Raw genomic sequence first — 13767 nt, 5'->3', positions numbered from 1 at the left:
TTCAGTGGAACTTAGTCGGGTTTTGTGTAAATCTAGTAAAAAAGAGACTATGGCAATCTTTCTGAATGACATTTTAAAGAAGCTAGTTTAGAATATGAAGAAAATACGTAGATACTGTTTTGTTTAATTATTAATTTATTAATCTATAATGGATTTATAGGAAGATTTTTGCAACTATTTGTAAGGATGAAATATTCAATAAATTCTAGACTGTTTTTAAATCAGTTGAAATAATTATGGCAAAAGACGATTACGCTTGTTGCTGAAGTTTTGTAATATTTTGTACAGTAAAAAGCAAGAATGTCCTTATATTTAAAAAAAAATTTACATCAATTGAAGAAAAACCCTAACTAAACAAAAATATATGACCCAGATTTTATTTCTGTGCAAAATATCTAAGAGAAGATTTCTTAGAAAAGGTTAAATCTGGTAGATAACTGAAGCAATATATCATAATTAATTTGTTTTCAGTATTATCATTTTCCACTAGTTTAACCATGAACCAGAGAAAAGAGGTAAATGTCAAATGATTTCCCACTGAGTGCAGTGTGGAGTCCAAGCAGGTTGAAATTTTCCTTCTGAGCACAGATAAAGCACATACTCCATCCACACTTTATACCCAATGAAGGTCCAGTCACAGGGAAAGAAGAAAAATTTTAGCTTGTTTAGTAGCAAAGATATCGCCTCCATGAGAAAGCAAAACTTTTGGCTGATTTGGAGATACTCTCTTTCCTTTTAATCTCCATTTTGACATTCTGCTTCTATTTGAGAAACTTGAAGATAAGTATGAGATCATTTTCATTAAGAATTTTTCTTTTTTTTTTTTTAAAAAAAGCAAATTTCTTGGCTGGGTCTGGGATTTGAATTAATTCTTCCCATTCGTGCTGAGACAACCGTTTGTTTTCACTGGCAGCCTGGTGAGACAGTGAAGCAGTCTGCCAGCACTGATGTTCTGACCTTGGTAGTCCTGTGCACTCAGGATGTCTGGAATCCATGTCTAAGCTGGGCAATGCTCTCTGCCTTGGGACCTGACTATTGACTGGTAGAAGCTGACTTAAGAGTTAAACAGGGAAAACCTACCAGCCTGAAAGGACCAGATAGAGAAACTGTCTTTAACACTCCTGTCAACAAGGAGGAATGAGACTTCTTGTATCTTACATTGTAACTTTATGTTAGCAGAAGATTTTGTTCTAGAGCAAGGACCTGCCTTTCCTTTGACACTTTCAGCATGTTGTGTTCCTGGTAGAGCAGCAGAAGTTTGCTGTTTCTAGGGCTGTTGTTGTGAGCAAAGTGCTCAGAAAGGTGCAAAAAAATCAGTATAATACTGAATGCAGGAACCTTTGTTTTACCCTTGTGCTGCTCTGATATGGCACATCTTTGCACTGTGCACTCTAAGCGCTAGTGACTGTAGGAACAGTCTATGCAGCTGTGTGCTGATGAAAAGCAGGGGACACCTTTGCTTCTTGGTTGGCTCCAGCTGCACGGGGATGCAAAGGAATTTCCTCATCCTCAATCTGCTGTTTAGCAAAGTTCACAAAAACCTGTGTGAGGAAAGCAGAAAATGTCACCATCTCATTGACTGAGATGTGTCAGTGTCTCTGTATATTTGCATCCTCATAGCCTCCCTGCAGGGAAGAGACAGAAAGGGGAATCCATACACATGAACTGAACTAAGATACTGCTTATCTGCAGGGATCATTAATTTCTTTATTTTGATAAGCTTCCTTGTAACTTCCTTCCTTTGCATGCACTTACTTGGAATTGAAATCCTGTTTTTTCTTAAGCAGGAGATGGGTTCAGCAAGGTTTGCATGGCTTGCGCAACATAAGTAAGTGGTTGTGATGGGAAAGAGGAGATGGAATATTTTAGTAGGAAGCTGTAAAGCAGCCAGGAATGTCTCTCTAGCATACTCAAATACAGCTTTGCATATGTGGACCCTCAGCTACTTAGGAAAGCAAGCAGATGGGGCTAATACCCTCCAGCAACTGGGGGCTGCCAACAGTCCCAGTGAACTTTCCAGGTTTTGTGTCTGATTGCTCCTGTATAAAAGTGCATGACAGAGACATAGAAATATTTAACTAGATTTAACAGTATCTCTGACACAATACAGTCCAAGTATCTTATTTAAAATAAAATCTTATTCCCAGCTTAGCAAGCCTCATTCTGAAGAGCTGACCTTGCTCAGACTGCTGCTCCTGAAGGAATGGGTTGTGGGAATTCCAGCATCTGGGAAATGCTATTTTATCACCTTTAAATAGCACCTATTTACACAGGGAATTAGTTACAACTTTCATAACTGATCCACCCCCCTTGATGAGGGGTCTGAGAACTTTGCCTGAGAAAGAACTGTGAGATAATTCTCTACTTCGAACAGTCTGGTCCTCCAGTTGTTTGGATACATCCCTACTGCATTGCCCAATTCTCACCAGACAGGTTTTCTCAAAGAAGCATTATTTTTCACTCACCTGATCTAAAGTTGTTTGAGACACAGAGTATTCTTCAATATGCAATTTTTCCTTATTGGAGATTATTAACCGAAAAATTTTAGCCAGAGAGGAGGAGCAAATCTGATACTGCAGCATGTTGTAGTGTTTCTCTCGCTGTAAACTCCCTGGGAAGTGCATGTGTATGAATTGCTCAGCAGGAATAGGATCTGGAGGCAGCCCAGGCTTTGGAGCTTTGATTTTCAGAGTGACAATGTAGCCATCTCCAAACCTGGGAAGCACATGTGGATTTGGGAGTTGGATGAAGAGATGAATTCATTATTCAGGAAGGAAATTACTTTTCAGCAGCTATGAAAACATTAACAGTATCTGAAAGATAATGCATAAGATCTAGCTTTGTAGGAAGTTCTGGTTTTGCCCTGCTGAGGTGTGTAACACCTAAGAGTAAAAATGAGGTCTGCTCAAATTGTCTAGGATACCACAGAGCTGCACCCAGAAATGGATCTCTTCAAATAACAACTCTTCAGATTGGATTGCTTGTAAGAACAGTACATGTCACATAAACTAAGTTTTCCCATTAAAAAACCATAAAAATATTTTACTTACTTGCATTTTAGCTGCTGAATCGTGCCCAGGCATTTGAAGGTACCTTTTACCATGATAGCTAGACGAGTGCAGAGGGCCTCACACTCTTCCATACTTTCAAAAGAAAGAGCAGATGTTTGAGATAAAAGCCAGCAGATTAAGTTCAGCTGCTCTGGGATTCTGAATGCTAACCCCTTTTACCTGTGTGAGGTTAGAACCACAGCTCGCCCGTCTCTGAGGACACTGACAATGGAGTTCCACAGGAGGCGCCGGGACTGAGGGTCCATTCCAGTAGTTGGTTCATCCTATAAGGGAGACATTGAGATAATTAGAGTCAGAGAAACAGATAAGGAGAGGAAAATCCTTTTAGAATCAAGTCTTCATGGGTTTGGGCCTTAGCATACAGCTGCTTCTCTACTGAAAACTGTGCCTTGAGAAAGCATGAGTGAACTGGTACTAATGGACTTCCTGGCACAAAGCAGTAAGGAAACAAGTACAAGAAACTGCAGGTGAAAATGTAATGCTGTCTGTGCAGGTCACAGCTACAAGGAGGAATGCAGTGACCATTGCAGCAAAGGCAGTCCCCAGTCTAGGGTCTTAGATATCAGAAATGTAAGCATTGGTGATGCCACATTCTAAAAACATTTAGGAGCCAAAATAAAAATAAGTGAAAAGAGGCTCATGTAGTAGCAGTTACATCAAATTGTGTCAAGTTTGGCTCCCATGTTTTGATGGACATTAGAGATGTAGGTCAATATGCTGGAGAAATAAAGAAACAGTAACAAAAAATGTTAAGAAACTTTGGAGGAAAAAAATGTTCATGCAACATTTTGTCTTAAGAAATTATGGGAAAACGTTTTATCTAGCTATTTGACTACATACAGGCAGAATGCATGTAAGGGCATATTAAATGTAATATGCTATTAAAGTGTTGTTTAAATGTTTCTTTTTAGCCTACAAATCAAGGTGATCAATTATAATCTAAATAAATAATTTTTGTAGTAATTGCATTTAGATTTTCCCTGGAGATACGCAATTATTGGATAACTTAATATTATTTGATGAAAACTACATTTTAGCATTTGTATTGTTTAGTCTAAATTTTTATAATTTATTCCAAAGATATTAAAAGGGCTACAACAATGTAGCTATCTTCCTTTGTTCTGCTGGATAAAGCAGCAAGGTTTATGTTGTAAGATCATCTTTTACCGAAGTGGCTATACTCTGACAAGAAACGGCAAACTGAAACAAAATGTGGATTTAAATTCAGATTTGTCTGTACTATAGATTTTGTCTCAAATAATTCTTTGTTGAAGATCTTCCTTTCATAATCACTTGGGGTCCCTTGGAGACATAGTTATGCATCCCAGTCTATCTCTGAAATTAAAGAACTCAGAATTACATTGAAGTAGATGTAAGTTGAGGGCAGAAAGGAAGCTTTCAAGGACTGTCATAAACATCCTTGTACCTCTTTAGTAGTAGTTTTATAAGATGTCATATCATATTACCACAGAGCTATGTAGCCATGACACTTACTAGCAAGACGAGTGGTGGGCAGCCTATCAGTGCAATGGCAGTGGAGAGCTTGCGCTTGTTGCCACCACTGTAGGTACCAGCCAGGTGGTCTGCATACATAGGAAGTCCCAGCTTCTGGATGCCCCATTCAGCAACCTATGAGAGAGACAGTCTTCTTCACGCAGCAGCTAATGTATAACAGATGAGATTGCTGACACATCCCTCTTGTAGCATAGACATGGCAGTCCTCTGAGTTTTAGTACATTCATTTTAGAACTGGAGCAGGGGAGTCAAAAAGTTTTATGATGACAAGAAGAATTCTAACTACTTGATGGAAAGACATAAACCAGCCTCAGCTGTAGACATCCTATCTGTGCAAAAATTTAAATTATTTTCTTCTGAAATCTTCTTGATGTTTTCTTTCTTAAACATAAACAACTTTAAAGACACGAACAAAACAGCAACCAGTGCAGTTCTGAGTCACAGAAATCGCATCTTTATCCTTCCAGAGTTTGTGCCACAGTTGTCAAATACCGTTAATGCCTAAGAACATGCATTTGATAGCACAGCCTTGTACTTACCTGTTCAAAGGACAGGAATCACTCCCAGGGCTTCAACACACAGAATGGCAAGCCCACCTTGGAAATTCTGGTCCATGGCATGTTATGAACTCCATTAATAATAAAAAAATATTCACTGTAACTCTGTATATAAGTCAAAAGTAAGAATGCTTTACCCTCTCTATTTCCTCTGCTGGAACCCCCCGCAGGCGTGCATATAGGTAGAGATGTTCTCGTCCTGTGAGCAGGTCATCAATGGCATCAAACTGAGGGCAGTATCCCATGTTTTGATGGACATCAGAAATGTGGGTCAATATACTGGAGAAACAAAGAAAAGAGTTTGAGTTCTCCAGTACTAGCTTTAAGAGAGAGATGGACAGTTTGAATAAAATCTTTCTTTTCTGGTGCAAAAACTCTTGTAAGAGGAGAACAAATTCTTCCTGATACAACATCCTACTAAAATATCTGTCTGTATAGAATAGCAAGCAACATTCTCATCTAAATCAGCATTAGTAGTAGTAGTGGAAGTACAAAATCACAGAATGGTTGAGGTTGGAAGGGGGCTGTGGAGGTCCTCTTGATCACCCAAGCCACTGAAGCAGGGTCACCAAGAGCAGTTGCCCAGGACGTCCTGGCAACAAAATAGCTATTGTTCAAATCAGATCAAGGGACAAAGAATCAAATCCCAGCTATGCCCAACAAACCAAGACACACAACCTGGAACTAAATCAACATAAATGAACACCAGATCATGCTGTGTCCACTGATTATATTATACCAGCACTGTGTAAACAAAGATGTTAGAAACAGACAGAGAAAAGTCTCAAAGCTCAGCTCAAACTACATTGTTGGACCAGTTATCAAGCTCTTGACATTAGATTTGATTGCCTTGACCAACTGGTAGCATTACTATAACTTACCCACAGGTTTTACAACAGAGTGTTAAAAGTATGAAGTGCCAGTGTGTGTTAGCTGTGGTGTCTCTTAGTGCCATGAAACTGACAAGAGCCGCTGAGTCACTGAGTCTATGATCTGGGCAGTTCCACTCCAATAAATGGACTGTCACACTTATTTTAAGGTACTTACCTATTGCCAGCCACTACAGCATCTCCAGATGTCACCTCAGTATCTCCAGTCAGCATTTTGAATGTTGTTGTTTTGCCAGCACCATTCACTCCCAAAAGGCCAAAGCACTAGATTACAAAATTTATGACATTCTTTAGTATTTCCAACTTGATAATCAGCAGGGACATGAAGTCAGAACTGATCCATGGAATATGATCTAGTGTTATTGAACAACCTACCTCTCCGGGATGGATGCCAACACAGAGTCTGTCCACTGCAGGCTTCCGCCTACCGGCATAAATCTAAATTGACAGGAAGAGAATAACATCGTATTCCAAGACATCTGCAGCAAAGACAATCTCCTGAATTTTTTAGTTCAGTGCTATTGGGATAGGACAACTTTAGAACCAAGACAGGAGTAAATAAAAAATTAAAAAGAGCAAGCATTCTATGAGTCAGAAATTTATTTACATTAAATACATTTATAATGACCCCTAACAATATTATTTTTTCCTGCATGAAGCCTTTTACTTCATATTTCTATCACTAGCAGACAGACCTGATGCTTTGCTGGAACAAAGTATCTCTGACATTTCAATATAGCAAGATAGTCTGAAGAATGATACTCCAGTTCTCTGTTCATGAGATCCCAGCAATGTGTATAATTTTAGTGTTTCTGTAGCTCAAGCTTGCATGCATTCTGATAGCATAACTTAGATGCATTCAAAGTCTGGAAAGAAGATAAATTAATAATAACTATAGCCCTCAAAGTGAAAGCAACCAAATAGGTTAACTTGATATTGAAACCCACTTATGGAAAAAAACAGCATTGCAGAAGAAAACATTTGTAGTAGAAATGGACACTCCATAGATAACAATCATGTCAGATAGCGTGAGGCAAAAAAAGAAAGAATCTTAAGCAGGGAGGGTTGCACTGTCCTTGCTGGACTTGCCTGTGGTTTGATTTTTAATCAAAGGAAATAGCCAAATAACACACCAAGCCTTGACTTCTAAAATGTTATTTTCTAAGGCACAAGGTTGATTTTGAAAAAAATACCATCTGAATCCACAGCTGAAATGCATTCTGAAAGAACAGATTGTCACTAACCTCATTTGTTTCATTCTTCTCAAAATATTACCTTGGTTAGTTCTTGTAATTCTAAGATATCTGTTTTGTTTCCTCCACTCAAAATTCTTTTTCTTTCTTCTGCAACGTCCTCATCTTCACCAATAATAGGTAACATGGCAGTCTCAGCAAGCCTGAAAAAAACCAAGATACTGATTGCAGAAGCAATGAGTTGCCCTGGGTGTAGTTAGAATAACAATGCAAAACAATAGCTAATCAATTGCCAAAAATGTGACTTGTGGAAGCAAGCAGGATTGAAACTTCTCAATGTGACATTGGCTGGAGTATTCCTGCTATTGGGAGAATCCCTGGACCTTTTAAAGTTCATCTATAAATACTAAAAATGCAGCTCAAAAGAGCATGCCTTGTCAGTGACTTAAGACATAACGTGCCCCCTCAGCCTCAGCTTTCACTATTTGGCTGCTCTTTAGAGACTAGTGACAGTCCGACTACAGGTCTTTCAAGTGCACCTCCCTGTAAGACAGTATTTTTATAACTGTACCAATTAGTGTGCTTGTTGGCATTCTCAAACAGGAATGAATGACCCCCCTCACACCTGGAAGGAGCTGCTTTCCTTGAGACAGAGGCACAGTTCCAAAGCAGAGAGAAGCTTGCACAGTGTCCAGGTTGCAACTGTCCTGTGCAATGGCCTAGAATTCCTGTCTCAGGATGTCAGGCTAGTACTTCATCCCAGTACTTACAACACTACACACTTTACAAGTAATTTTGTAATCTCACTATTACAGTGTCTTAATCTAAAAAAAACCCAACATTAAAGTCTTAATTCAAGAAAAATAATTTATTTTATGATATATCCTTAAATCCTGTTAAGATAACACACATTTACTTTCATGAACCAGGACATCAACAAATTGGGATGAAATCAGGTAATTAAACAAAAAAGCTGAGAAATTCAGAGAAAAGAAAAAAAAAAAAGAGGCATATAGAGAAAACAAAGTCACCCTGTTAATAAAAGAACATTAACACAAGATTTCAGACATACCATTTTGTGGAGAACAAATGATGCTGTATGAGGAGATTCAGAATGAAGTATGCAACCCCTTGAACAGCCATGGCAAAGAGGTTCTTTCCAACAAAGTCCCACTGAAAAGGATTGGAAACATGCTCCTCACCTTTGGAGAAAGAGGACCAGAAAGCAAGGTGAAATACTTCTGATACAAAACACTGCTCCTCAGAACAAAAGGCATAATCATAACAGTTTAGGATGAAAATCTGTAATTTATTTGATCATGGTCAAGCAATGTCTTCCTTTTCAAGTGTCTTATAAAGATTCTTGAGAAAATACACTCCAAGCTCAGCTGATACCTGGGAACAAAAATGAATATAAGTTCTCTGAATATACACTAATCTGGATATCACAACATGAAATGTATATGGATTATGTGAAAAACATACATTTTTCTGATCTGAAACAGGTGAATTCTGCTATATGACCACTCTTTTAATAAGCAGTTGTCTGGTATCAAAGATAGCCATATCCCAAGAGGATGCATTAGAAGAACAGCAGCCATTTCAAGCATTAACATGAGGACTGCTGAAATATCTAAATGAAATGAAATAATATATATCCTCCTGTAATAATCTAAGGACTTTAGAACAAGTGATAAAAAGACACCAGAGTCTGGCACTGAACAAATTGATTCATTTCCAATACAGACTACTGGTTGGGCCACAGAACTCTGGCAGCTGTATCAGAAGCTGTGATTCCTTCAGAGAGGTTGAACTTTCATACTTTTCATGAACCTGATGATGTGAAAGGGAGAATGTCAGAAACAGCCATTAATTTTCCAAGTTAAAACTTCCAGCCATTGCATCCAAGGGCAGGACATGTGACACTGATATAACCTGTTGCTTACTGGCTCTTACTTACCAAACCTGGCATATACTTCAGTCACAGCTTGGTTCATAGCCAAGTCAATGAGTCCACGGCCCAGGCAAAAATGTGGGAGGACAATCAGCACATTTTTCAATGTTTTATTAAACTTTATCAAAGACTATAAGAAACAGAAATAACATAATAAGAAGTTGAAACTACATCTCTTTAAGAAAATATAGCAACATGAATGAAAGTTCATCATGTCAGAGAATCTTGATGTTCTGTGTTCTTACAACAGTGAAAGAGTACTTACTTACACCCAAAGCATCCACAACCTAAAATGCAGAACAGAAGAATGCTGGCAATACACTGCACCAGACAGGGTGCTTTTGGAAAACTGCCAATTGGGAGAGAAATGAATCTTTGTAATGAAGTATTTCTACATGGAGCAGAGCTAACATGTAATTCTGTTGTCAGCTATTATACAAAACAACTGTGAGCAACAAGAAAGAGTGGTATTTTTCAGTCACATCATCTTTATAGCTAGAATATTCCATAATCAGGACTGACACAATATTAAAAGTACCAGTGTCTGGGCATAACTACACAGTAGGCTTGGTGCAATGTGAAGATACCCAAAACAGTGTAAGTGCCAGTAACAGTCTGGCTGCATCAGCACTGCATCCACAGAAGGGCAATTTTCCCTCTGGAGACACAGTATCTACAATGGAGGTGTGTTCTTGAAAATAAAAATGCTGTTCCACAGCTGTGCTGTCCCAGAGATTGAGTGGCACTAGATTGAATCCTGTGCTATCAAGCAGCATGGCTGAGAATGCAGGAGCACCAGAGACAGAAAATATTGTAAAATTGGCCCTTGAAAATGTTAACTGGACCAAGACCCGTTTCTCCTTCCTGGAAAACAACAATGCTTCATCAGCACCTGCTGTTTGAAAATGTACTATCAGTAATGATAGCTAATAGGATTGCTGTCAGATGTAAAAAGGGTGTCAATCTTAGTGGCCAGAGTATCAGGAACTGTAGAGGTGGTACTAGTAGTACACACAAGCCAACAGTATTTTATAAACTGATCTCTTAGCCTTTCTAAAAACAAATTTTGGCACTCACTGTTTCTGTCTATTCTTGTACTTTCTGTCACTTTTTTGGTGTTGTTAAACTATTTTTGGGCAATTCTCAAAATGCTACTATACGCAGAACATCTCCTCTAATACCATGACTAGCAGGAGTGTCTTTCCTTACATACTGGTGACTCTGATTTTCTCTCTCTTCCTGTGCAACCCAAGCTGCAGAAGCAAGCACAAAGTGCCATGTCTCTTCCTCCTCAGCTATTAAAGCATACAGAAGTTTGCTCATAGGGTTGAAAAATATTCAATGTCATTCCTTGTGTGTGTTGCCCAAGATATTGACTGCCCTGAGTTACTTCTCTGCGTTATTCTGCTCACCTGTCCCTACAGTTACTCAGCAAGTTCCTCACTCATTTACTGCCAGAAAAATGGCAAGGTAGAGAAAGACAATTATTGTTACAGACGGTTAGGCTTGAACACCCTCTGTGCAGTTCTTTAAAACCAGGTGTCAACAAAAACTACTTACCGGGTTATTTTCAAATAACTCCAGGATGAATGTAATGGCACTGCTGTTGATCCCCACAAAGAGATTAATGCAAGACAATGCAACATAAGCAGTGCTAGGAACACTGAAGAAAGAAGAAGCAGGGTACATCATTGGTATTACTGCCCACCTGCATAAAAAAGATAGGAAAACCTATTATAACAGCTTCTCAGCATTCTCATATCAGTTGGCCTAATGAAAACACAAAGTTGAGCTTTCTTCTCACCCTAAGTGCAATGAAATGATGTAACCAACCAGAGATGCCACTACAATATTCTTTCCCTGGTTACTAGATAAGTTTTTTCTGCTTACTCTTGTTTTTGTTTTGTTTTGTTTTCTGTTAAAATGCAGGGCAATAGAAACTGCTAAAATTGAAAAACTTTATGCTAACAAGGTTATCATCACCCCAGGTATCCTTGCACATCTCCCTGGACTGTACACTGGGAGGGAGAAACAAAGACATATTAAATAAAGCAAATACAATGCACTGCTTTGCTAGATAATCTTCAGCCTTTGGAACTGTTCAAAGAAATCAGAGACTCTGTTCAAAGTCCTCTACCCCTATTTTTAGGGTTTTTTTTTACTCCTGATTTGGAGCTTCCTGTGACATGATTTCTGGGACATAGCAAATGCATATTCAACAGCACAACTGGAATATTCCCCTTGGAATAAATGTACAATGCTTAGCAACAATCACACTGACTAGGAAGAATTCAGTAACAACCACCTGAATTGCTTAACAGCACAGGACACACCTGGTCAGAAAGTGCATCATAACTGCAGCTGGATGCAAGGGCTAATAAGTGATCCTGTGAGTTAATTTGAATTTTTGCCTTTTTTTTTCTGAGTACCAAATTGTGAAATTATTATTGAAGTGACAACCACGTGATTGTATTTTTTCTGAAAATTTCACCTTGGTAGATGCTTTAAAATATGCAAACACATTTTGAATGTCCATCTGCACAGCTATGAATTACCATATTTTAAAGAAATATTCAGAGCCACAGACAACTTATTAAAGATACCACTGTTGCACTTCACAAAGATAATAATGGAAAATGAAACAAATCAGTATTCTGATTCAATTTTTAAACACTGAGTATTCTACAGAGATTAAATTATGACAATGCTTTGCATTTTCTTGGGATTCTCATTTAAAGGGCATGAAAAGTAAAGGTAGACTGTCCAGAAAAGAACTGTTCCTTCTTAGGCCTAATTTGTGATATACATAAGAGGATGTGAAAAGCTTAATTTCATTAACTCTAGAAACAGATCTGGTCAACCATTTTGCCTAGATCACATCAGCTGCAGGGCTATCAGGAATAAGATTTTACATATGATCACTAATTAAATGAGAGAACATGAATTTCAGTCAGCCTTACAAAATGCTGTGTTGCCAACACAAATGCTCCTTTGAAGTTAAAAAAAATGTTGAAGAATCAGTACTCTTTGCCCTTGGGTTAAATGCTGAAAAATGTTTTAGTATTGGCTGTCAACGACACAAATGAACAACCAGTAAATTCCTACACAATGTACATATCAGAAAGCAGAAAACTGAACAAATATATTTCCCTGTAAGGATAACATTTAATGGTTAAAAATGTAAGGCAGTGACAAAAAAAAAATCTCCTTCACAGCACGTGGCCAGACAGAGTGTGTAACTATTCTGGCGCAGGGAAATAATCCAGTTCTAACCTGTTTAGTACCCACTCAGTTTTACTCTTTAAAGCTGTATTTCACCAAGTACCAAGCCCAATAATATGAAATTATTCTCATGTGAAATACAGGGCCCCACATGCAGGAACAGCCTTGAACACTCACCCATACAGAAGCAGCAAGGCAACAAGCACAGGGAGGTTAGTCGGAGAAGTGTACGCTTTCTTGTTGAATCCAGCGAATATTAGCACAACCATTCCAGCACTCAGCGCATAATTCACCTGCCACATCACAGGGTGAAGACCAGTGTGTAAGACCTGAGAAGGTCTGCAAACATATCTAGATCCTAAATATTGTTCCAAAAGGATTTGGTATAGAGGAACACTGGAATTGATGAGCTAGACTAATTACATTCAAGCTTTTGGATCGAGGGATCCCTGGCAGCACTCAACATTTTTCTGAATTTTTTTTTATCAGACTGTTGATCAAAAATACAACATGTATTGTTGTTTCTTAGGTTACGGTTTGGGAGCCAATTATTTCATGGTTCTGTCGGCAGACTGCACACAGAAAGAAGCTGTGGGCATGCAGAGGAAACGCAGTTTCTGGGGATGCAAAGGCTGTGTAGGAGGGAAAAAGCTGATTACTTGAGCCACATTCCTGGGAGGAGACCAAAGTTAGTATGCTTGGCCACTGCCCTTCTGTTTCTCTGTTCAATGTTAGTAAGGCTGTCTACTGCAATGCACAGAGCTCCCCATGCAGAATGGAAGGTGGTGTTCCACAGAACTGCTAACAAATTAATACCTTTGTGTCATGCTGCCAAGGGCCATAGCCAAGCAGAATTCCTGTAATGGTAGCTGCTGGGAGGCTGCTGTGACCAGCAGGGGACAGGAACTGAGAGACCTGCTTCTTTTCCCTCATTTACTAAATCAATGCTCTGCTTTACCTTCTCCTGAAAGAGCACCTTCTGAAGCCTAAAGAGTTTTGGGCTTTTCAGTTATTTCAACTTTTTTCTTTTTAATTTTTTCCATTCCTTGTTCATGCTTTTCTTATTGCATAAGCTCTTGGCTGCTCTCTTGATGAGAATGCATGGCCAGAAAACAAGCCCCTTGCTGTGCCTCAACCAGGCAAAGAATTTGCTCCTTTGTGACAAAGTGGCCTGAGGAGAAATGGGAACGTTGTTGAATCCTGTCTAAGCAAGCCTTGGCCTATGGTCTAAATCCTTTTGTAACAACACAGTGAACACAATTCAGTGATCTAAACAAATACATCCATGTCATTTTAGACACCCTAAAGTATTTTGTCTGACCTCGAGCTACTGTTCCAGCAGCTTGTGAATCTCACACTTAGATT

General features: G+C 38.8%; 1 protein-coding gene across 1 annotated transcript in view; it reads right to left on the bottom strand.

Annotated features, from left to right (window-relative positions):
* Window positions 1-117: 117 nt before the first annotated feature.
* ABCA4 (ATP binding cassette subfamily A member 4) overlaps window positions 118-13767 on the bottom strand; it is a 66075-nt gene continuing 52425 nt past the window's right edge. Inside the window, exons 35-47 of the mRNA XM_051625157.1 lie at window positions 12580-12695; window positions 10741-10888; window positions 9187-9310; window positions 8299-8428; window positions 7309-7429; window positions 6409-6471; window positions 6191-6297; window positions 5281-5422; window positions 4566-4700; window positions 3231-3334; window positions 3051-3143; window positions 2466-2715; window positions 118-1541 (exon numbers count right to left, since the gene is read on the bottom strand). Coding sequence (XP_051481117.1) covers window positions 1419-1541; window positions 2466-2715; window positions 3051-3143; window positions 3231-3334; window positions 4566-4700; window positions 5281-5422; window positions 6191-6297; window positions 6409-6471; window positions 7309-7429; window positions 8299-8428; window positions 9187-9310; window positions 10741-10888; window positions 12580-12695 — 1656 coding nt within the window. The 3' untranslated portion in view covers window positions 118-1418. The remainder of the gene's footprint in view (window positions 1542-2465; window positions 2716-3050; window positions 3144-3230; window positions 3335-4565; window positions 4701-5280; window positions 5423-6190; window positions 6298-6408; window positions 6472-7308; window positions 7430-8298; window positions 8429-9186; window positions 9311-10740; window positions 10889-12579; window positions 12696-13767) is intronic.

The sequence above is a fragment of the Apus apus genome, chromosome 7 (genome assembly GCF_020740795.1).
Source record: "Apus apus isolate bApuApu2 chromosome 7, bApuApu2.pri.cur, whole genome shotgun sequence".
NCBI lineage: Eukaryota > Metazoa > Chordata > Aves > Apodiformes > Apodidae > Apus > Apus apus.
This window is presented reverse-complemented; position numbering and strand designations above follow the sequence as displayed.